The sequence below is a fragment of the Carlito syrichta genome, unplaced genomic scaffold (assembly GCF_000164805.1).
Source record: "Carlito syrichta isolate Samal-C Ts95f unplaced genomic scaffold, Tarsius_syrichta-2.0.1 Scaffold313474, whole genome shotgun sequence".
NCBI classification, from domain to species: Eukaryota; Metazoa; Chordata; class Mammalia; order Primates; family Tarsiidae; genus Carlito; species Carlito syrichta.
Window position 1 is genome coordinate 101,638 of NW_007257570.1, and position 23,055 is coordinate 124,692.

At 46.3% G+C, this 23,055-nt stretch overlaps 1 protein-coding gene across 1 annotated transcript in view; it reads left to right on the forward strand.

The window, feature by feature from the left end:
* The window catches only part of HUNK (hormonally up-regulated Neu-associated kinase), a 79,163-nt gene extending 57,349 nt beyond the window's left edge, over nt 1–21,814 (forward strand). Inside the window, 4 exon segments of the mRNA XM_008070525.2 lie at nt 4,959–5,042; nt 11,699–11,746; nt 17,655–17,835; nt 21,043–21,814. Of these exon segments, the coding sequence (XP_008068716.2) occupies nt 4,959–5,042; nt 11,699–11,746; nt 17,655–17,835; nt 21,043–21,701 (972 nt within the window). The 3' untranslated portion in view covers nt 21,702–21,814.
* Nucleotides 21,815–23,055: the final 1,241 nt, after the last annotated feature.

Sequence of the window (23,055 nt, forward strand, 5' to 3'; positions counted from 1 at the left end):
ACTGCACTCCAGTCTGGGCGACAGAGTGAGACTCCAACTCAAAAAAAAAAAAAATTGTGTTTTCGTGAAACTGACTGTATTGTAGAGATCATGATTTCACTTTTAAAGAATGACATTGCTGCTTTCCTAAGTTAACAGGTTCAAACATTCTTCTGTGGACAGAACTAGTTTTTTGGGTGCTGGCCAAGTAAGGTGGAAAAAGTTTTTTGAAAAAGTTTCCTATGGCTCCTTTCACATTTATAGATCCAAGCTTTGCTCATTCATGTTCTTCTTAAAGTTACATATCACATGCCGAGCAAGAGGGTCACTTGGTCTGAAGCTCTCAGGCTATGTCCTTTTTATTTTTTTATTTTTTGAGTCAGGGTCTCACTCTGTTGCCCAGGCTGGAGTACAAGTGTCATGATCATGGCTCATGGAAGCCTCGACCTCCTAGGCTCAGGCAATCCTTCCACCTCAGCCTCCCAATTATCTGGGACTACAGGAGGGTGCCACCACATCCAGCTAATTTTTTGATTATTTTTTGTAGTGACGAGGTCTTGCGAAGTTGCCCAAGCTGGTCTCAAACTTGGGCTCAAGGGATCCTTCCATCAGGCTATGTCTTGATTTGTCTGGGTATCTTGTGATTTGCTTCATCTCTGCTCCTATGCTTTGCCCAGCGTCAGGTCTCCAAGGGTTGCAAAGCTGAACAAGGCTTTGTCTGTTGAGATTATTCCCTTGAAACTCAGCTGATATCGATCCAACTAGAAAGGTTTTTTAAAAATTAAATTTCTTTATTTGACCAAAAATGTATCATGCATGATGTGTGTACACACACACACACAGACACACACAGACACACACACACACACACACACACACACACACACACACACAGTGGAATGGCTAAATCAAGCTCAATAATATATGCATAACCGCAAGCATTATTTGAAGTGAGGACATTTAAAATTGATTCTCAGTAATTTGCAAGAATATAATACATTGTTATTCACTATAGTGCAGTAGTCTCTCACTTACTCTTCCTGTCTACTTGAAATGTATCTTTTGACTATTTTCCTTGCCCCTTTCTCCCCTCTCCCCTCCCCCGCCTTCAGCCCCTGGTAACTACCCATTGTACTCTGTACTTCCATGAGTTTTATCTTTTTTAGATTCCACATATAAGTGCCATCATGCAGTGTTTGTTTTTCTGTGCCAAGTGTATTTCACTTAGCATAATGTCCTCCAGGTTAATCAGTGTTATCACACACAATAGGAGTTCCTTGTTAAGGGCTGAATAGTATTTCATTACATATGCATACCACATTTTCTTTATTCATTCATTTGTTGATGGACACTTAAGTTGAGTCTGTATCTTGGTTATTGTGTGAATAGTGCTGCGATGAATATGGGTTGCGGATCTCTCTTCAACATACTGATTTCATTTCCTTTGGATATCTTCCCAGAAGTAGGATTGCTGGACCATATGGTAATTCTAGTTTTAATTTTTTGAAGAAACTCCATACTGTTTTCCATGGAAGGGTTTTATTTTCTCCAATATGTGTTGCCTTTCATCTTAATGATGAAAGCCATTCTTACAGGTGTGAGGTAATATCTCATTGTGGTTTTCATTTGCATTTCCCTGATGATTGGTGATACCAAGCACCTTTTTAATACACCTGTTGGCCATTTCTATGTCTTCTCTTAAGAAACGTCTTCAGGTCCTCTGTCTATTTTTAAATTCGTTGTTGAGTTAAGTTCTTTATATACTCTTTATTAGATAGATGGTTTGCAAATATTTTGTCCTATTCCATAGGTTGTCTCTTCACTCTGTTGATTATTTCCTTCGCTGTGCAGAAGATTGTTAGTTTGAAGTAATTCCCTTTGTCTATTTTTGCTTTTGTGGCCTGTGCTTTTGGGTTCACATCCCAAAAAACCACTGTCCAGACCAGTGTCATGGAGCTTTTTTTCTATGTTGTCTTCTAGTGGTTTTACAATCTCAGGTCTTACATTTAAGTATTTAATCCATTCTGAGTTGACTTTTATATATGACATAAGATAAGGGTCTGATTTCATTCTTTGTATGTGAATATCCAATTTTCCCAGAGTAATTTATTGGAGAGACTGTCCTTTCCCTATTGTGTGTTTTTGGCACCTTTGTCAAAAATCAATTGACCAAAAGTGTGTTGATTTATTTCTCCAGGACTCTTTATTCTGTTACATTGATGCAGTGTCTGGTTTTTTTTTTTTCCAGTACTGTGCTGTTTTGGTTATTATAGCTTTTTAGTGTATTTTGAAGTTAGGTTATGTGATGCCTCCAGCTTTGATCTTTTTGTTTAAAATTACTATGACTATTTGGGGTCTTCTGTGGTTCTGTATAAATTTTAGGATTTTTTTTCATATTTCCATGAAAAAAGTCATTGGAATTTTAAGAGGGATTGCATTGAATTTGTGGATTCCTTGGGTAGTATGGACATTTTAGTAATATTAACTCTTCCTATACATGAGCATGGGATATTTTAATTTACATGTGTCTTCTTCAATTTCTTTTACCTAAGTTTTATGGTTTTCAGTGTACAGGTCTTTCATGTTTTTGGTTGCATTTATTTCTAAATATTCATAGGTATTGTAAGTGGCATTGTTTTCTTGGTTTTATTTTTGAATAATTCGTTGTTAGTGTATGGAAACACTACTGATTTTTTTTTTTTTTTTTTGAGTTGGAGTCTCACTCTGTCGCCCAGACTGGAGTGCAGTGGCTGCTCCCGGCCACCGCAGCCTCGACCTGCGGGGCTCTGGCGATCCTTCCGCCTCAGCCTTCCAAGTAGCTGAAACTACAGGCGTGCGCTACCACACCCAGCTAATTTGTTTTTGTTTTTTGTTTTTTTGAGTTGGAGTCTCACTCTGTCGCCCAGACTGGTCCCAGCCACTGCAGCCTCGACCTGCTGGGCTCTGGCCATCCTTCCGCCTCAGCTTTCCGAGTAGCCGGAACTACAGGTGCGCGCTACCAGGCCCAGCTGATTTTTGATTTATTGTAGAGATGAGGTCTGGCCAAGTTGCCCAGGCGGGTCTCGATCGCGCGGGCTCAGGCAATCCACTCACCTCAGCCTCCCAAAGGCGCGGGATTACAGGCTGAGCCACCGAGCCCGGCTCTGATTTTTATTTTTTGAGTTAGGATCTCACTCTGTCATTCAGGCTGGAGTGCAGTGGCAAGATAACGACTCACTACAGCCCTGAATTTCTGAACTCAAGCCATCCTTCCACCTCAGCCTCCTGTGTAGCTAAATTACAGACGTGTGCCACCACGCCTGATTTATTTATTTATTTATTTATTTTTTGTAGAGACGAGATCTTGCTAAGATGCCCAGGCTGGTCTCGAACTCCTGGGCTCAAGCAATCCTCCTCTCTTGGCCTCCCAAAGTGCTTGGATTACAGACGCCTGGCCTACTAAATTCACTGAGTAGTTCTAACAGTATTTTGGTGGCATCTTTAGGGTTTTCTTTATGCAAGATTATGTCATCTGCAAAACAGAGACAATTTAATGTCTTCCTTTCCAATTTGGATGCTTTTTATTTCTTTCTCCTGCCTAATTGCTCTGGCTAGGACTTCTAGTACTGTATTCAATAGAAGTGACGAGAGCAGGCTTCCTTGTCTTGTTCCTGAACAGATTGTCTGTGGGGATTAATTCACTCTAGTTAAAAATAACCACTTGCCTGGAGTAAGAATTCTCAGACCAGTTGAGTTTTATTGTGTCTGTTTTGCATTTAATGCTTAAATCATAGGACATACCTGGTCTGAGAATCCATACTCCAGGCGAGTGACTGTTATTAACTAGAGTGAATTAATCTCCACAGACTGCTACAGCTGGTCCTCTCGGTAATCTCTACACACGGCTAATTTAATTGTACTGTATGCACTGTCCCAGTTACTCTTCTTATCAGCCAACTGCTATCACCTTGTGTCTAATTTTGAAATCTAGTCTAGTGAACTAAAAAGTAAAATGTTATATCTTCATTGTTATTTTTTCCCTTTCTCTCTTGGTTTCCTTCTTCTTTTTTATTTATTTATTTTTTTTCTGAGCTGGAGTCTCACTCTGTCGCCCAGGGTAGAGTGCAGTGGCACATTCATGGCCACTGCAGCCTCGACCTGCTGGGCTCAGGTGATCCTTCTGCCTCAGCCTTCCAAGTAGCTGGAACTACAGGCATATGCCACCATGCCTGGCTAATTTTTTGATTTGTTGTAGAAATGAGGTCTTACCAAGTTGCCCAGGCTGATCTTGAACCCCTGGGCTCAGGCATTCTTCTCGCCTCCGTTTTCCAAAGTGCTGGGATTACAGGTGTGAGCCACTGTGCCTGGTTGGTTTCCTTCTTTTAAAGTCAAGAAGCATGCATTTTAAGGTGGAGAGCCTGGAAGGGCATTCAATTAGTCATTTAATTTTACCTGTTTCTAGGCAGGATGCTCCTACCTCATCTTAGGTGCAGTTGTCTGTTTTCTTCTTTGAGCTATATTTTGAATTTCTGTGGTTTTCATTTGGGGTGTGTGTGTGTGTGTGTGTGTGTGTGTGTGTGTTGCTGTTTTAAAATAAAGCAAACAAAAAAGATCCACGTTTTATTTAGTGGTTCAATAAAATAAGTTATTCTTTCCAGATCCCCATTTGATTTCTGCTTTCACATTTTTGAGTAATCTTTCTTGCACAGATGAGATAACTGAGGCCCTGAAAAGAGCAGTGACCTGCCCAGGCTCATCTGGTCCTTGGTTGGCAGAGCTGGTAACAGAAGTAGGTCACCTGACTCTGGACCCAGGGCTCTCCCCACATTGCATCCTACCTGCAGGTCATCCTGGAATGAGAATTTGCCTTGCAGTTTTCTGGCCTGCCAACCATTTTCAGAATTCTCTCCGCCAAGTGCTGGTTTAAAAATGAATGACCGCTTAATGGACATTTCTATTTCTGAGAGTGAGCCTGTGCTTTTTCTTTTCTCCTCTGGTAGAAATCTGACATCCAGGACAACCTCTGCTACAAGACCCAGTTCTACCAGATAGAAAAGTACAGGACCACCAAGGAGCCCTATGAGGTGAGTGATCCCTGAAACAAAACCTAGGGCCTCTTAGGAAGAGTGGATTTCCACTTTGGGGGGAGGGGAGTAGAAAAGAAACCAATTACTGTGGAACACTGAAGTAGCAAAAGACAAATACTCTGGCACCTGAGCCCTTGAGAAATGGTTGACAGCCGAGCCACTACCACTGTCTCTAAACTGTGGTTCTCAGCTGTGACTACACCTCAGCATCCCCGGGAACATTTAAACATCTGGATGCCCATGCTGCACCATGGACCAATGACATAGAGTCTCACAAGGCAAGAATCGGTTAGCAGTATTTAAAGCTCCCTGGTTGATTCTAATGAGCTGTCAAAATAGGAAACCACTGTCAAATCTCCAAAAGCTAAAAATGAGTGCTCAATGTTCTCATTCATATGAGAGGGGACCAAAAAACAAACAAACAAAAAACTGCCAGAATTTATTTATAAAAAATTGTGTATTTATTCTGACGTGTTTATACTTCAGTTACCTTCAAAGTACTCCGTGTTTGATGCATTACACTTATTGAGACGCTTTTTCCACTGCTCAAAACAGTTTTCGAACTTGTCGATTTTGATGCCTTTTAGCACTTCTGTTGTTTTTTGTTTCTTTTCTTCCACATCAGCAAAATGTTTCCCTGTGGGGATTTTCTCTTTTGGAGAAACAAAAAAAAGTTGCTTGGGGTGAGATCAGGGGAATAGAGAGAGCAGGGCCCTGGGGTCATGCTATTTTTGGTCAAAAACTGCTGAACACTCAGCACAGTGTGGGCAGGTTGTTGGTGTAAACCACCCATCATGAAATGGACAGACGTGTTGGAAGAATCTCCAGAAAAAATTCACTGAAGCTGAATGCAGTCTTGCACAACAACACTAGCTTGTACACTGATGCCAGTGGGTTCCTGGAACACTTACCTAGTGGGAGAAGTCTGTACTACAAGAGACCCACCCTTCAAAAAAAATGATTCTGGTATTTTTGGGTCCCCTCTCATGTATGGAATCTTAAAAAAAAAAAAAAAGAAAGAAAAAACTGAGCTCACAGAAGTAGAGAGTAATTATCAGAAGTTGAGAAGGGCAGGGGAAGGAAGGATAGGGAGAGTCTTCTTTTTTTGTTTTTTTTTTTGTTTTTTAGTTTTTGGGTTTTTTTTGAGTTGGAGTCTCACTCTGTCACCCAGACTGGAGTGCAGTGGCTGCTTCCGGCCACTGCAGCCTTGACCTGCTGGGCTCTGGCGATCCTTCCACCTTAGCCTTCCAGTAGCTAGAACTACAGGTGTACACTACCACGCCCTGCTAATTTTTTGATTTATTGTAGAGATGAGGTCTCGCCAAGTTGCCCAGGAGGGTCTAGGGAGAGTCTTCTAAGGGATACAGAATTATAGCTAGATAATAGAAGGAAGTTCTAGTATTCCATAGCACTGCAGGGTAAGTAAAGTTAACAGTAATTTATTGTATATATTCAAAAAGTGAGAAAAGAGGATTTTGAATGTTCCCAATAGAAACAGATGAGAAATGTTTGAGGTGATTATCCTGATTTGATCATGACACATTGCATACATGTATCAAAATATCACACTGTACCCCATAAATATTTACAGTGATTACATGCTGACTAAAAATAAAATGAAAGAAAAGAATGCAAATGCTAAAAAAAAAGAGAGATGTTCAAAATGGAGCTGAGTGTAACCACTAGCATCTGGAGAAGAAAGTAAGACAAGGAATGGGGAAGTTTTCAAGAAGAAGGCAAGCTTTCCTATTCAGCTCTCCCTAGTTGCTTGATGTCACCTAGAATATACCTAAGAAGAAGATACCACAGTCCTTTGATTTCAGAATAAAAACCAGTATTCTGACTGGGCATGGTGGCTCACATCTGTTATCCCAGCACTTTGTGAGGCTGAGGTGAGAGGATTACCTGAGCCCAAGAGTTTGAGATCAGCCTAGGCAGCATGGTGAGACCTCCTTGTTTCTACAGTAAATTAAAAAATTAACTGGAGTGGTGGCACATGCCTGTAGTCCCAGCTACTTGGAAGGCTGATGTGGAATGATTGCCTGAGCCCAGCAGGTCAAGGATGCATTGGCTGTGAGCATGCCACTGCACTGCAGCCTAGGTGACAGAGTGAGGCTCTGACTCAAAACAAACAAACCAACAGACAAAAATAGTATCCATGGATCACACATACTTGTTTGTAAGGAGATTGTGCCTGTGAATTCCAGATCAAGGGTGGAAAGCAGGGATGGTGTGGTCTCAGGGCCCCTCACTTACCTTTTGTCAAACAGGCTCTTCTTCCTCAGTGATTTTTCTGGGAATCTGCTCCCATTTTTCCTCTGGATCCTCTTCTGTGCCTCCTGAGTGTCCCTGGGCCAGGAACCTCTCCTGGGATCCCCTAGGAGTTCCTTCATTTAAGAGGAGATAAAAAAGAAACCTTCCCTCCAGGTTCCACATGTGGCCACAGGCCTGGCCTCTTCCCTCTTTCTATTCCAAATATATAGTTTTCATCCTGATTCCACAAGCCACACCTATTGCTCTGGAAGGATTCTTCTCTAGGCTGTCTTGCGTGCAGGGCTATAGGAAAGCAGGGGTCTTTACTGAGGCAGCCAGGGAGGCACGTGTCCAGGACACAATGACAGCAGGCACCCAGCTGCCAGGCACTGTGTGTAAACATGACAGGAGCATGGGAAGGGGACCAGCCCCAAGCGTCAAGGCTGGGAGAATGGCACGACTGTCCATTCCTGACAGAGCTGGGGCAGAGGGAGAGGAGAAACAGGCAAAGACTGGCAAGAGTGGCCAGAGTGGGTAAGAAAACCAGGAGATAGTGATGCCAGGAGGACCGCAGGAACAAAGAAAAGACGTATGAAATAGTAGGAAGTGTTGGCTGAGTGGTTAGTTGTCCTGAGGGTGCTAGGGAGAACAGCCTCATGGCAGTGCAGAGGCAGAAAAGAGATTGCATGGATTACTGAGGGTGGGGTGAGGGGATGTGAAGACACTGAACACCGACCTCTCTGTCAAGGATGCTGCAATAAAAGGAGGACATGGCCTCGATGGAAGGATACGTGGGACCATAGAGGTGTGAGGGTGGAGAAAATGAGATTCGGAGCAGCCTGGGTAGGACTTGGTCTTGACTCCAGGTTGGACGCCTCCTTCCTCCGAGACAGGCTGTGGGGCCCAGGGTGATGAGGATGGAGATAAGCCCTTTGAAGGGTGGGCTTTGGCGATGAAGGCCCCTGGGTGGTACTTTCAGGCTGGCAGCAGGAGAGCAAAGTTGTCAGGACCCAGATGTCCCCAGAGCTCCAGACCTCTCTGGCCAATTGTCTACTAAATGTTACCCTCCTCTTGCATGAGTGAAGGGTCTGAAGTCTAGCGTGCTTGGAGCCAGACTCCCCCGTACCTCCATAGCAACCCCATGTTCCCCAGCTGGGCAGGAATGAAACCCAGGAATCCTTGACTTCCACCTTTCCCTTACCCCAGAGCCAGCATGTCACCGAGTTCTGCCAGTTGGACTCAAACCTCCTCCACTCTCTCCATTCTCAATCCTCCCCCCGTCCCAGCCATATGGCTTCTCACCTGGACCTCTGCCACACCCTTCTCACTGGCCCTGTCCCACCACCACTGCCACTCTTCCCGCCACCTTCCCTGACAGTTGCCCACCGTTCTCTTCTCCGCATGGAACCAGAGTAAGCTTTTCTCTCTCAGATCAATCCTGTCATGTCACTTCCCTCCTTGAGGCCTTCGAAGGTTTTCTGCAGGGTGGACTCTGTGATGCCATGGCCGCCCGGTGTGACTCAGCTTCCACCTGCTTCTCCTGCCCATCTCCCAGGACCTCACCCAACATACAGCTCTGCTTCCTACTGTGTGCTCAGTCCCATGGCCTTCGGGCTTGCTGTGCTCTTTCTGCCTCCTGGGGATGTGTGCAAGCTGTTTCCTCTTCCGGAACATTCTCTGCATTTCTCTTTGCCAGAGCTGAGTCTCTCTTCAGATCCTAAGGCAAGGTCACCTCTCATGGACCCCGTCGTTCCCTGACCTTTGCCATGGGTCTCATCCCTCAAGTGTGGGCTATTACAACACATTCTGCATCCTGGGGCTTGTCCATCCGCAGCTTCTCATTTGTTTGGGGGTTATTTGATTAGCGTCTCTCTCTCTCTCTCTGTTCTATGAATTCTATAAGAGCAGAGATGGATCTCTTTTGCTCCACACAGTATTCCTAGAGTCCCCACGATGCCCATCATGCAGTAGGTGCTCAATAAGTGTTTGCTAAATGAATAAGTGAAAGAATCAAGTGGGCTTTCACCTAGTCTCAGAAAATGGATAGAACTGGGACAACCAACTGGAGAAGGTAGGACATTCTAGATGGGACACCTAGCTGGATCAAAGTCAGGGGGATACCTGCAGCACAGCACACAAATGGCATGATGACCACGTCTGAAGGCAGAAAGGAACCTCTTACAGTCACCTGCATTGAGGGTGGTCACCCCGGCTAGAGTCCAGGGGATTCAGTATCTACTGTTAGGGTCCCTTGTCTCTTGGATTGCATCTGACTCTTTAGGGCCTCAAATAATAATGCAACTTAGATGCACCGAGAGCCCTAAGTGCATGCTCTCAGTGACCCTATACCACTTTGCTGACGCCCTGGTCCATGCTGACCTCACATGTGATTGTGATTGTGTGTCTGAAGGTGCCAGAACTGTGTCAGGAAAGGGTCCCTTCTTTCGTCTGGATTATTTTTCTCTGTTATCTCATCTGGCCTGAAAACATATTAAGCGTTTTAAACATTTGTTGGAATACTTAATAGTTAGGATTTAAATAGGAGCACCAACGGGCAAACAGCATTTCAATTTTCTATGATCCAATTGTTTTCTCTAAACTGCAGTGATACTTCTGCTAATTATATTACAGTTATTACCAGACGAGCCAACTTGTCTCTGTTGAAACCTAGAAACTGGAGTGGGACTAGTTAGGACAAGCGCTAAAAAGGCGTGAAAGGACCCAGACTCTATGGGTAAAGCCGCTCAGAGCCTCTGGTTTCCTTTCAGTTGCCCTCAGCGGGAGGCCCAGGAGAAGCCGCCCGTCTGCAGGGGTGGGGCTGAGTGGGGAGACGGACTGGTGGTCGGAAGTTCAGGTTGTAAGAAAACTGGGGTATGACTCCAGCCATGTCCCCAGGGATGTCATAAAGCTATATCCTCACCACTGAGTGCAAGCAATGGTCTCTTTGTTCCTCTCTATTCCGGTTTTTTCTCCTAGGAGACAAAAGACTTGAATTAAGCTGAAGAAACTTCCCTCTGGGGTTTACAGTGCTGTGATTTTATGCCTTTACCATTTTCTCTACCTCTCTTTCCTGTAAAAGGCAGCAGAGAATACATCTATAAAAGTGAAATGCGTTTCTCACCGTAGGACACCTGTATATGTGATGTTGAGCATTTTCTCATGTTTGTTGGCCACTTGTATGTCTTCCTTAGAGAAGTCTCTATTTGTATCCTTTGCCCACTTTTTTTTTTTTTTTTTTTGAGTCAGAGTCACACTCCATTGTCCAGGCTGGAGTGCAGTGGCACGTATGTTTATGGCCACCCCAGCATCGACCTGCTGGGCTCTGCCTCAGCCTTCCGAGTAGCCAGAACTACAGGCGCATGCTACCATGCCCGGCTAACTTTTTTTTTTTGTAGAGATGAGGTCTCGCCAAGGTGCCCAGGTTGTTCTTGAACCTGTGGTCCTTTGCCCACCTTTTAATGGGGTTATTTATTTTTTCTGTTGCTTTGTTTGACTTCCTTATGGATTCTGGATATTAGTCGTTTGTCGGATGTACAGTTTGCAAGTATTTTCTCCCATTCTGTTTGCTGTCTATTCACTGAGTAGATGGTTTCTTTTGCTGTGCAGAAGCTCTTTAGTTTGATTAGGTTCCACTTGTCTATTTGGGTTCTTGCTGCTTTCTTTTTGAGGTCTTGGTCATGAATTCATTACCTAGGCTGGCGTCCAGGAAAGTGTTTCTAGGCTTTCTTCTGGGATTTTTATAGGTCTTACGTTTAAGTCATTAGCCCACTTTGAGTTAATTTTTGTATATGGAGAGAGAAAGGGATCCAGCTTCATTCTTCTGGAAAATGGTTAGCCAGTTTCCCCAGCACCATGTTAAACAGGGTGGAAGAATACAATCTGACCTACAACAGGCACTATGCATTCAAAAGCAGATATTAAAATATTTGCTTTGCGTCTTATTTCAAAATCTATACAATTTTAAAACATAAAGTTCAGAATCAGATCAAACAATCTGTGCTGTTAGAAATCAGAACGGCAGTTATTCTTGGAGACAGAGGGACCAGGGGAGGACATGGATATGGGAGGAGACACTCCAGGTTTCTTGATTTGGGTGCCATTTCCATGGGTGCTTTTCCTGTTTGAGAAAACACATCACACTGCTTACTTATCACTGGAGCCCTCTGTTCTGTGCCTTAAATTTTAATAAAAAGCTTACCTAGAAAATATATTCAGCACATGGATGAGGACATCTGCTGCCGGCTGGTACTACAATTTCGGAGTTTGTTTTTTGTTGTCTATGAACATTGTAATGAATGGCTCTCCACCCGAGCTGCAGGGAACGTGGCAGGGTGCAGAATTTAAGGAATAAATAGCAGATGCAACTTTTTGAATTGTTTAAAATGCTGCTTTTCACACAGGCCTCCCTGGATGCCTGGACAAGAGACCTTGAATTCCATGCTGTGCAGGTAAGAACTTGGGGGTTATGATGTATTAGTTGGAGTCGCCAGAGAAACAGAACTAATGTCGGTATACCTGGCGAGAGAGAGAGAGAGAGAGATTGGTTTTAAGGAATTGGCTCACACAACTGAGGCTGGCAGGGCAGGCCTACAGGTCGGAGAACCAGGGTAGGGTTTATGTTGCAGTTTCAAGTCCAAAGGCCATCTAGAGGCAGAATTTCTTTTGCCAGAAGACCTCATTCTCTTTTTCTTAAGGCCTCTGACTGACCAAATGAGACCCACCTGCATTATGGAGGATAATCTACTTTATTTAACATCTACTGATATAAATGTTAACCACATCTTTAAAAATGCCTTCATAGCAACGTGACTGAAGGCAACGTGACTGAACATAGACTGACGTTTGACCAAATTAATGGGCACCCGGGCCCAGTCAAGTTGACACATGCATTTAAACATATATGATCCTAAAGGTTGGTCAGTCTCTGTGAAAGGCCCTGGATTCTGCCACCCCCATCCTTATCCAGAATGAAAACATGCTGAATCCTGCTATGGGTGGGTTTACCAGAATCCCCTCAGATCAGATGGGTGCTTTCTTTGTTGATGACTGTTTTTGTATTGTCTTGCTATAACTAAGCACTTGGCTGTGCATTCCTGTTTCTACCTGTATGAGAAATGGGTTTTGCAACAGTCTAGCGCTTCCTGGCTCTGTAGTGGTCTCATTTATGAAGCAAGGCTTTTTATCAACTTACTTGCAGTTTTTTTCCTGTGGCAAAGATCAGGCTTTCCTTATGTGATAGGCAGCAAGGAACCAAAACCAACAAGCCAGCAACACCTAGACCCCTGGGCCATTCCAGGTAGTAATGATCCACACCTGGTTCTGATGCTCCAAACAACCTGGTATGGCATACTAGTCACAGCGTACTAGTCACCCAAGGGACAGCAAGCTCCAGGAAAGCCCACAAAGGGCTGGACTTGTTTAATCACTCAAAGAAAACTTGCCTCAGCTCCCAGGACTTCTCTGGGCAGGAGGGGAGAGGTGGACTTCCCAGGCAGGTGTCCTTCTGCCAACCTGGGGTGACAGGGAGGCGAGGCGGTGGCCGTTCTTGCCAAGTCAGTGCATTTGCTGTGGCAACGAGGCAAATGTGATGTGGGTTCTTTTATATCCTCCCAGAGCTGGAAAGGACCCACCCTTTTGGTTAGAGATGGAAAAACACTTCCCTCGGGGTGATGTGACTTGCCCAAGGTCACCTGGCAAGTTATGGAGAGAGATGGGAATGCAGTCCATTTTTCCAGACTACCAGGCTTACGATCATGGCTCGTGTGGGGCATTCCCTATGGGAGCAAGGCCAGGGTGTGGGTCTTTGAAATGCAGACGCTTGGGGTCATTCTTTGGTGGCTGTCATACCCCTAGTGGCACAGTCATCAGGGAAGAGGCCAAGGAGGACCAGCACACTGGAACTCAGACCTCAGAGGCCAAGGACTGACTTCCTCTTCCCAGTGGCTGCTAGAGCCTGCAGAGATCACTCTCTGGAAGCCCAGTGGGCCACCATCTCCCTGTCCTCTAAGGAACAATACATGACATCAAGGGTCTTGGGTGGAGGACCCTTTGTGGGGGCCACGTTTTCAAAATCTCCCATTTTATTAATGTCCGTGCATGTCTGCAGCGGGTGGGGTTGGCTGATGAAACAAGAGGCTGTTCTGTGTGTTGCTGACATTTAGGATCTCATGTGGTCCCTTCTCTGACCTGCCTTGGGGAGTTCGGGACTATGCTGTGGGGGTGCACGAGGACATGGTCAGAACCGAGAATTTGACTTCCATCACCCCCCCCGGGAGTGTGGGGAGCACTGCCCAGAGAGCATTGGGGGGAAGCTAGGCATCTCTGCAGGCAGCAGCATTGCTGTGTAAGGAGCTTGCGTGTGGAAGGGAGGTGTAAGGCATACCTCAGAAGGCCTGTTTCTGTTATATAAGGCAATTTAGCATCCTGCTCCCTAGGAAATTTCTTTTGGAGAAAATAGGCCATGCAAATGGAAAGGCATAATTGGGTGATTGGTTGTACTTGGAGGGCAGGGAGATTGGCTGCTTGTAAAAAAAAAAACTTTTCCTCTGGTCTGGTGGCCCTTATGTGGACAGACCCTGAGGTTTTTCTCCTGTGGGGAGTGTTCAGGGGTGAATTCTTGGCTTCCCCTTAGAAACTGGTTACTATGAAATCACAGATTCTTTTAGGCTGGAGATGGACGTTCTAGAGGCTTTTGGAGTACATACCATGGTGCAGGATCTTGGGATTAAGTTTAATAAGGATGGCCTTAGCAGGGTTTCTGGAATTTTCTGTCCAGAGGTATATTTTCTCTTTCTTCTGGCCTCGTGGCAGGTTTTCTGCTCATTGCTAAATAGCCCTTTGTCTGTTACAGGAGAAACTTGGTGTTTCAGGCCAACTTTGGTCTCTTGCCAGAGCAAACTCACACATTGTGCCCCTCTTGGGCTCTCTCTGGGTACTGGCCCTCAGAGGTTTTGCGTCTTGATCTCTAAGCGATTGAGAACCCAAGGAAGATCGGAAAGGAACATAAATGAAACCATAAAGCCGGCAGCGGCTCTCTCAGCACAGGGGTCATGGAACACCCAGAAGTAAAGTTTGCGGATTGGCTTTAAAAGCAGTCTTAAAAAGGAAGAAAGTGCTATCTTGTCTTCTCTTCCAAATACTGTTTAAAAACATATGACGGCCAGGCATGGTGGCTCACACCTGTAATCCCAAGCACTTAGGAAGGCCCAAAGTGAGAGGATTGCTTGAGCCCAGAAGTTCAAGACCAGTCTGGGCAACATAGCGAGACCTCATCTCCACAAAAAATTTTTAAAATGTTAGCTGGGCTTGGTAGTGGCTATAGTCCCAGCTACTCCAAGGCTGAGGTGAAAGGATCACCTGAGACCTGAGGTTGAGGGTGCAGGGAGCTGTGATTGTGCTGCTGCACTCCAGCCTGGGTGACAGAGGACAGAGTAAGACTCCAAATCCAAAAAAAAAAATTGACAAAGGTGCATTTGATAATTTTTTTCCCCCCCGTTTAAGGTACTAACAGGTGGAACTGGTAACTTTTATGTAAAAATAGAGATAAAGAGGAGCAAAGGAAGGAGATTCTGCCTGACTTTTCGAGAAAGACTGGTAATATACCTTTTGGGGTGGGTGGGTGTGTGTGTGTGTAAAAGTGTGTTCTCTTTTGCTTTAGACCAGGTAGCCTGTCATGTGTCAGACACAAAGGGAGAGGGAAGCAGTAGAAAAGGAGACTGTCCTCTTCTTGCCTTGACCAAGGTGACCTGGAGCACAGGGTCTCCTTCGTAGCATTCCAATGTCCTGGGGCATGTGGCCTCCTCCATACAGCACCCCGTACAGGACCCCAGCATCATGCTCCTGCCTCTGCCCAGCCGCTGTGTCTGGCCTTTCTCTCAACCCCTGGGATTGCCTGACACCTGCCTCCAGGCTTTGAGAGTGTGGTGTCAAGTCAACCAAGGTCAGGGCTGTGAACATCTGAGTTTCTATCCAGGCTCACTGGTGGATTATTTAACCACCCCAGGCTGTTTCCTCATGTGCAAAGGGCATAGCGGAATTTGCCTTTTGATGGGTCATGCTCTCAGGACAGGGTCTGGTTCCCTGTTTGTTCTCAAAAAAGGCTGGAGGCAGCTGTGAAGTGCTGAGCAAGGAGGAAGCTTGCAGAAGCTTCGAAAGCTTCGCCTCCCCTCTCTCCCGGGAGATGAGCCATGTCAGCTACGGGCCTGACCCCCAGGGAGCTGTAGTCCCTCAACGTGGCACACAAGGCTCGGTTCAGCATCCCCACTTCCATTTCTTCCCTGCTGTTCTTTCCTGCTCAAAAACTGGACATAATGAACCCAACTCTTCGAAGGCATTGAGCGTTCTTCTCAGGAAGGGCTATAAAAGCACAAAGTGTTTCCTTGAGAAGCTTTTCTACAACATTGATGAAAAATAGATGAGCTCCCTTGATTTGCAAATGCTGTTAAAGTTGAGAGCAAAAAAGTGAAAATATGTATTTTTTCCCCTCTCCCATGGGGAGGTCAGGGGTACAGTTCCCTTTGTTTTAACAGTAAACATCAAGCCCAGTCTTTAGGGCCAGAAAAAAGAACTTCTGCTGCTTCTTCTTAGTGACATCACCCTTCCCAGTAGCTTGAACTCAATTAATTTTAATTCAATTCAGTTTTTACTGGCCTTTTAAAAAACATTTCAATAACTATTTATTAAGCTCTCTCTAAGCATCTGGCTTTATGCCAGAGGCTGTGGGCTTGGAGATATAAGATGGTCAAATTTACTCCCATCAGAGGGATTATAATCTAATTCAACAAAAACTAGATTTACAGGAAAAAAAAAAAAAGACGATGGCCAGTTGTGGTGGCTCATACCTATAATCCCAGCACTTTGGGAGGCTGAAGTGGGAGGATTGCTTGAGGCCAGGAGTTGGAGACTAGCCTGGGTAACATAGTGAGACTCCATTTTTACAAAAAAATAAAATAAATTAGCCGGACCTGGTGGTGCATGCCTGCAGTCCTAGCTGCTCAGGAGTCTGAAGTGGGAGGATGGCTTGAGCCCAGGAGTTTGAGGTTATAGTGAACTATGATTGTACCGCTGCACTCCAGCCTGGGCAACAGAGCAAGACTCCATCTCAGAAAAAAAAAAGAGTACATACATGTGAGTCTTAAGTACACAAGTAAGTGCTGACATGACTGGGGTAGAATGCGTCAGAGGCCCTTCCAGGACCGCTCAGGTCTCTGTGGATTTGTCCATTGATTTGTTTGTCCAGGTTGTGCTGGGCGCCCCTTGGCTAGACTGCACAGACAGGCTCTAATGTGAAGGTGAAAGTGGTTATGTTTTCAGTTGCCTCAGTAAGTCATTTCAATGAGTAGAATCTTCAGCCACCGCTTTAAATGCAGACAGTTTTCCAGAAGTACTAGTCTGCTTCACTTTGGATTGTTCAGCTTGTTCCAGAATAATTAACCTCCTAGGGGTGCCTCGCCCTTGCCAGGACACCCCAGAACAGTGCAGTGCAAGGGAGCTAGGGAAAATTGTTTTCTTCTTTATTTCGATAGCTTTAGTGGGGTACAAATAGTTTTTGGTCTGGGCTTTAAGTGTGCCCACCGCCGCCGCCTGTGCACGTTGTACCCGGTAGGTGGTTTTTTGTTTCTTCATCCCTTTCCCCTCCCAATTCTGAGTCTCCAGTGTCCATTGTACTCTTCTTTATGCCTTTGCAGATCCTTTGTTTAGCCTCCACTTATGAGTGAGGACATGTGGTGTTTGATTTTCTGTTCCTGAGTTAGTTTGCTTAGGATAATGTTCTCCAATTCCATCCAAGTTGCTGCAAAAGATGTTATTTCATTCTTTTTTTGACGGCTGGATAGTATTCCACAGTATATATAGATCCCATTTCCATTATCCACTGATTGGTTGATAGACATTTGGGTTGACTCCACATCTTTGCAACTGTGAGTTGTGCCGCGACGAATTTGTAGGTGCCAGCATCTTTTTTGTATAATGACTTCTGTTCCTTTGGGTAGATACCCAGTTGTGGAATTGTTCGATCAAATGGTAGAACTACTTTTAGTTCTTTGAGAAATCTCCGTACCGTTTTCCACAGAGGCTGTACTAATGTACACTCCCACGCATAGCGTAGAAGCGTTTGAGCTAGGGAGAATTGAAGGTCCCTTGTTGCCCAGGCTGAGGGAGTCGGGCTTCCTTGGAGCATCTGCGGGGCCCTGGCTGTTCACTCAACTCTGGAGAGCACTGAGTGTTGAAAAACTGTTGTCTCTCTCATCTACTCCCTTGACTTTCCAAAGAGGAATTCCACCGTACCTTCTTGCTCTGTTGCCCAGGCTGGAGTGCAGCGGTACAATCTAAGTATGTATGTTTGCTTCTCATTTGAAGGATAAAAAGCCTAAAGAACAGGAAAAAAGAGGGGATTTTCTTCATCGACCATTCTCCAAGAAGCTGGACAAGAACCTGCCGTCGCACACACAGCCCTCGACCTCGCTCATTGCACAGATCCAGAACACCAAAGCCCTGCTAAAGGACCGGAAGGCCTCCAAGACCGGCCTCCCCGACAAAGGTGGGCCAGCTCTGTGGACACGCTCAGGCCACCTGTGTGGAGCTGCGTGTCTGCTGTGTACCCCTTGTGGGGGGTGGCTGCGTGGACCCTAGAACAGATGATTTCCGTGTCCACAGGCAACCAGAGTTAATAGCCCAGAGGTCACCTTCAAGAGCAGTCGAGGACCAAGCTGTGTGGCAGTAGCCACCAGGGCAGGAAGGACTTGAGAACACAGAGGTGGGGTGCATGGCGTATGGAGACAGAGACTGAGGTGTAAAATATTGTAGGAACAGAGGTTGGGGACCATAGTATTCCAAGAGCAGAGATCGGAGATCTTGATGATGGTATCATGGGAGCCTTTTCCGGAAAACTGGACCCTATGAAGCACTGGCATGTGATTGAGTTTCGGCTATGGGGTGGGAGTAGGGTGCTCAGACCTGAGTTCGAATCCCAGCTCTGCCGCTGGTGGAGACTCAAGTTCCTCAACTGCTGAGGATCTTTGCTGGGTCTCTTTTGTAATGGCTCCTAGCTTTTGGAGCTATTGGAATGAAATGAGATGAATATGTAGGTTGAGCACAGTGGCCTGGAATCCCAGCACTTTAGGATCATATCTGTCAGGATGTTCAAGACCAGCCCAGGCGATGTAGCAAGACCCCATATATACAAAACAATGAAATAAATTTTTTAAAAAATTAGCCAGGCGAGGTGGCTTGTGCCTGTAGTTCCAGGTGCTTGGGAGGCTGAGGTGGGAGAATCTCCTGAGCCTCAGATTTCAAGGCTGCAGGGTACCCACTATGATTGTGCCACTGCCCTCCAGCGAGGGTGACAGAGTGAGACCCTGCATCAGAGAGAAAGAGGGAAAAGGGGAGAGAGAGAGGGAGGATTCTGCTCCTGCCTTGGAATCCAGCATGTCATGGATAACTGATAAATGGTGTCTCCTTCTTCTGTGTTGTGTTGAAGGATGTAGAATGAAGAGCTCACTAAACGCAGCTTTAACATACACAGGAGAAACTTGGGAGGCAGAGACGTCCCAAGACAGAACCATGAGGCAGAGGAGGGATTCCTAGAACTGAAGGGAAAGGAAGAGATCTCAGAGTTCAATCCTTCTGTTTCATTTATTTATTTGAGTCGGAATCTCACTCTATTGCCCTGGCTGGAGCGTGGCGGCACGATCACAGCTCACCACAACCTTGACCTCCTGGGTTTAGGTGATTCTCCCACCTCAGCCTCCCTAGTAGCTGGGACTACAGGTGCATGCCACCATGCCTGGCAAATTTTTCTATTTTTTGTAGAGATGAGGTCTTGTTATGTTGCCCAGGCTGGTCTCAAACTCCTGGGCTCAAGCAATCCTCCTGCCTTGGCCTCCTGAAGTGCTGGGATCGCAGGTGTTAGCCACCATGTCCAGCCCAATCCTTCTGTTTTAAATAGGAAGAAACTGAGTCTAAGAGAGGGCCCCACCATGTCCAGTTCAATCCCTCTGTTTTAAATAGGAAGAAACTTGGACTCAGAGAGGGCCCCGTCCATCAGAGATCAACTCAGGCATGCCAAGCAGTTAGTCCCTGAGCAGAACTTGAACCCCCCTTCAATCCTTCTACCTATGCTGCTCCCAACTGGGGCCCCCATCCCCACATTCCCCACAGTGGGCTTCCTTCCTTGGAGCGGACCGTACAGAAATCTGGGAGGGGAGGTGATACCCATGTGCCCACTGGAACATTGGAGACGTCAGCCATTCATGAAGCTTTGACTCCTTTCTGCTGATGTGTCTCAGGAATCTGGGCTGGCCTGCTGTATTTCGGTGTCTGTGTATTTATTTACATAAGGCAAGGCGGCTTCCCAGTGCCCTCAGCTGCTCCTGTAATCATTCCCAGTGGACAACAGCTTGCTCCTGCAGCTGGGCTTCAACAGGGCCTATAAAATGTTATGGGAGAAGAAAGAAGTGAAGACAGACCTTGTTCCGCATGGACTTGGCTTTATTTCCCTCGACTCCAAATCTGCAGGGGGTTTTCCCTTTCTTTTCTGGCACTGTTGGCAAGCCTGGAGTCTATTCTATGCCAACTCGAGATAGAAACTGTGGAGATTGGCTGGTTGCCTTAACTATATGGATGAAGGGTGTTCTACCCCTGTCAGAATCAGATGAGTCTCTGTGGTGGCTTGTGCCTGTCATCCCAGCACTTTGGAAGGCCAAGGTAGGAGGGTTAAGGTGGGAGGATCGCTTGAGGCCTGGAGTTCAAAACCAGCCTGGACAGCATAGTGAAACTCTCCCATTTCTACATTATTAAAGATTTTTTAAAAAGCCCTGGGAAGCCTTAAAAAGGAGAGAGATCCTGACACATGCTCCAACATGGATGAGCCTGGAGGGTGTCACACTAAGTGAATCACGCCAGTCACAAGAGGCAGATACTATGTGATTCCATGTATATGAGGTCCCTAGAGTAGTTGGATTCAAAGAGACAGACAGTAGGATGAGGAGTGCCAGGGTTTTGGGGGAGTGGGGATGGGTCTAGTGTGTTAGATTTGCAATAGCAAAAGAGTCCTGGAGACTGATTCTAAAGCACTGTGAATATACTTGGCGCTGAGCTGTACACTTAAAGATGGTCAAGACGATATAATTTCTGTATTTTTTAACCACAATAAATTATTTTATTTTATTTTTATTTTTGAGTCAGAGTCTCTCTCTGTCGCCTAGGCTGGAGCGCACTGGCATGCTCATAGCTACCACAGCCTCGACCTGCTGGGTTCAAGCAATCATTCCGTCTCAGCCTTCCGAGTAGCTGGAACCACAGGCATGCATCACCATGCCTGGCTAATTTTTTGATTTATTGTAAAGATGAGGTCTTGCCACGTTGTCCAGGCTGGTCTTGAACCCCTGGGCTCAGGCAATCCTCTTGATTCCTCTTCCCAGAGTTCTGGGATTACAGGCGAGAGCCACCGTGCCCGGCAATAAATTATTTTAAAAAGTCATGGGGGAAACACTCCTTTCAGGGTGGACTGTCCAAGGACCAGATTGGCCAGAGTCCAGTCCATGGCGCACGGGGTGCTTCCGGGGGTTTTATGGGTGTGCTGTCAAGCACAGGTACCTTTTTTATTCCAAGGCCCTTTGCTGGTTGGTTTCTTCTCACCTCTTCAGTAACCATCTTAATCAGGGTGGAGGTCAGAGATGACAGGAGAGAGGCCATGTTTACTGTCTGGGTGGCCCTTCGTGATTTTGTGTGTTTTCTTGGTGCACAGATTCCTTCGGCTGCCGCAATATTTTCCGCAAAGCATCTGATTCCAATTGTGTGGCTTCCTCTTCCATGGAGTTCATTCCTGTCCCACCCCCTAGGACCCCCAGGATTGTAAAGAAACTGGAGCCCCAGCAGCAGGGGCCTGGAAGCGCCGGCGTCCTCCCCAAGGAAGACCTTCTGATGCTGGACATGGTGCGCTCCTTCGAGTCCGTTGATCGCGATGACCACATAGAACTTCTGTCCCCCTCTCATCACTACAGGATTCTGAACTCCCCAGTGAGCTTGGCTCGCAGGAATTCCAGTGAGAGGACACTCTCCCCAGGCCTGCCGTCCGGAAGCATGTCACCTCTCCAGACCCCTTTGCATTCCACTCTGGTCTCCTTTGCTCATGAAGAGAAGAATAGCCCCCCAAAAGAGGAGGGCTTGTGCTCCCCACCTCCGGTCCCCAGCAATGGCTCCATGCAGCCTCTGGGGAGCCCGAATTGTGTGAAGAGCCGAGGCAGGTTCCCCATGATGGGCATTGGCCAGATGCTGAGGAAGCGGCACCAGAGCCTGCAGCCCTCTGCAGACAGGCCCCTGGAGGCCAGCATGCCCCCACTGCAGCCCCCAGCCCCTGTGAGCCTTTCCTTTGACATGGTCGACGGGGTCAAGAGCCAGTGTTAACTTGGGCCGGAGGGATTCTGGGTGACTCTAAAAAGGAAAAGCAACGGAACAGAGCTTCACATATCTGTCAGGGTGTGAACATTCAGAGGCCTCACATGGAGCATCCTTATGGCCTCACCTCTCCCTGCCACACCGTGTCCCACCTATAGCCGAAATTCACAGACCCAAAATCTGCACCACCTCATCTCACTTAGGGACCCCTGGAAGTGCTGGAAATTGCTAGAAGGGTTGGCTCCGGGGGCCGCCCGTTCTAATCACAGACCCCCTTTCCTCCCACCCACTCGGCAGCTCCTTCCAGCTCCCATTGCGGGGCTTGGCGGGCAGAAAACCATGCATCGGCCTTCCGAGGCACTCAGATCTTTCTTCACGCCCTGCTACATGTGTGCCTCTCAGCGGATTGTTCTCTTTCCAGCCGTCAGCCACGGTCACACGGGGAGAACAACATCACAAAGTCCTTCATCCAGGTCACTGTTTCCTCTGCAACATGAAGCAGTCCTTCTTGTGTAGCTGTGACTCCCTGCAGGCCAGCATGAGCTGGCAGCGAGGAATGCCAGGTCCAGGAACCTCAGAGGAAGATGGGGAAGAGCCTCAGACAAAGATGGAATCAAACAGCGGGGACCCCGGCAAAAGATAGACTGAAGGAGACACTCGCTTCCCAAGCAGAGTTTTGATAGATTTTCATTGTGGTGGTTGAAACTTGCTAATGGTTGACTTATCTTCTCTGGAGAGATTTTTCTTTGTGATGTCAATAAGTTGAAATAACCCAATTTTAAAAAACCTGAATGGAGAGATGAGAAGCGATTCTACCAAACTCATGTTTTCATGAGAGGGTGCAATATGGAAGGCAAAAAACTCGCTCCGGTGATGTGTTTAGTGGCGTGGCAAGCAGACAGGTCAGGATCCCAGTTGCCCTATGCTCATCGCATTATATTAACATAGTCCCGATCCTTCTGGAAGATGTAGAACATAGTTACCGTTAGTTCTTTAGAAAGAGAGAAAAGATGGTTATGGTGGAATTTGAATGGCGAGAAGGTAACATTACCTCTGCAATGTGATTTTCAAGTTGCCCAGAAAACAAGCATGGTTTAGAGCTCAGCCAGTGTGCTGTGAGCTGTGAACAGGCTTGCCCGGCGGAGAATCTGTTCAAATACAGGCCAGTTTCTTCTTCGAGGAAAGCCATCTTCCTCAAACAGGGTTAAGTCGGTGTTGTGTTTTCACACCTTTTGCCAAGGATCGAACCAAAGATGTGTCTCCAGTTTTGTGTCTGTGTTGTCCCTGTGTGTGAATTTTGTGGATCTCCATGTTGTCTGTGTCCAGCTGGAGCCTGATGGGGGCTGTTCCCACATGGGGCCTG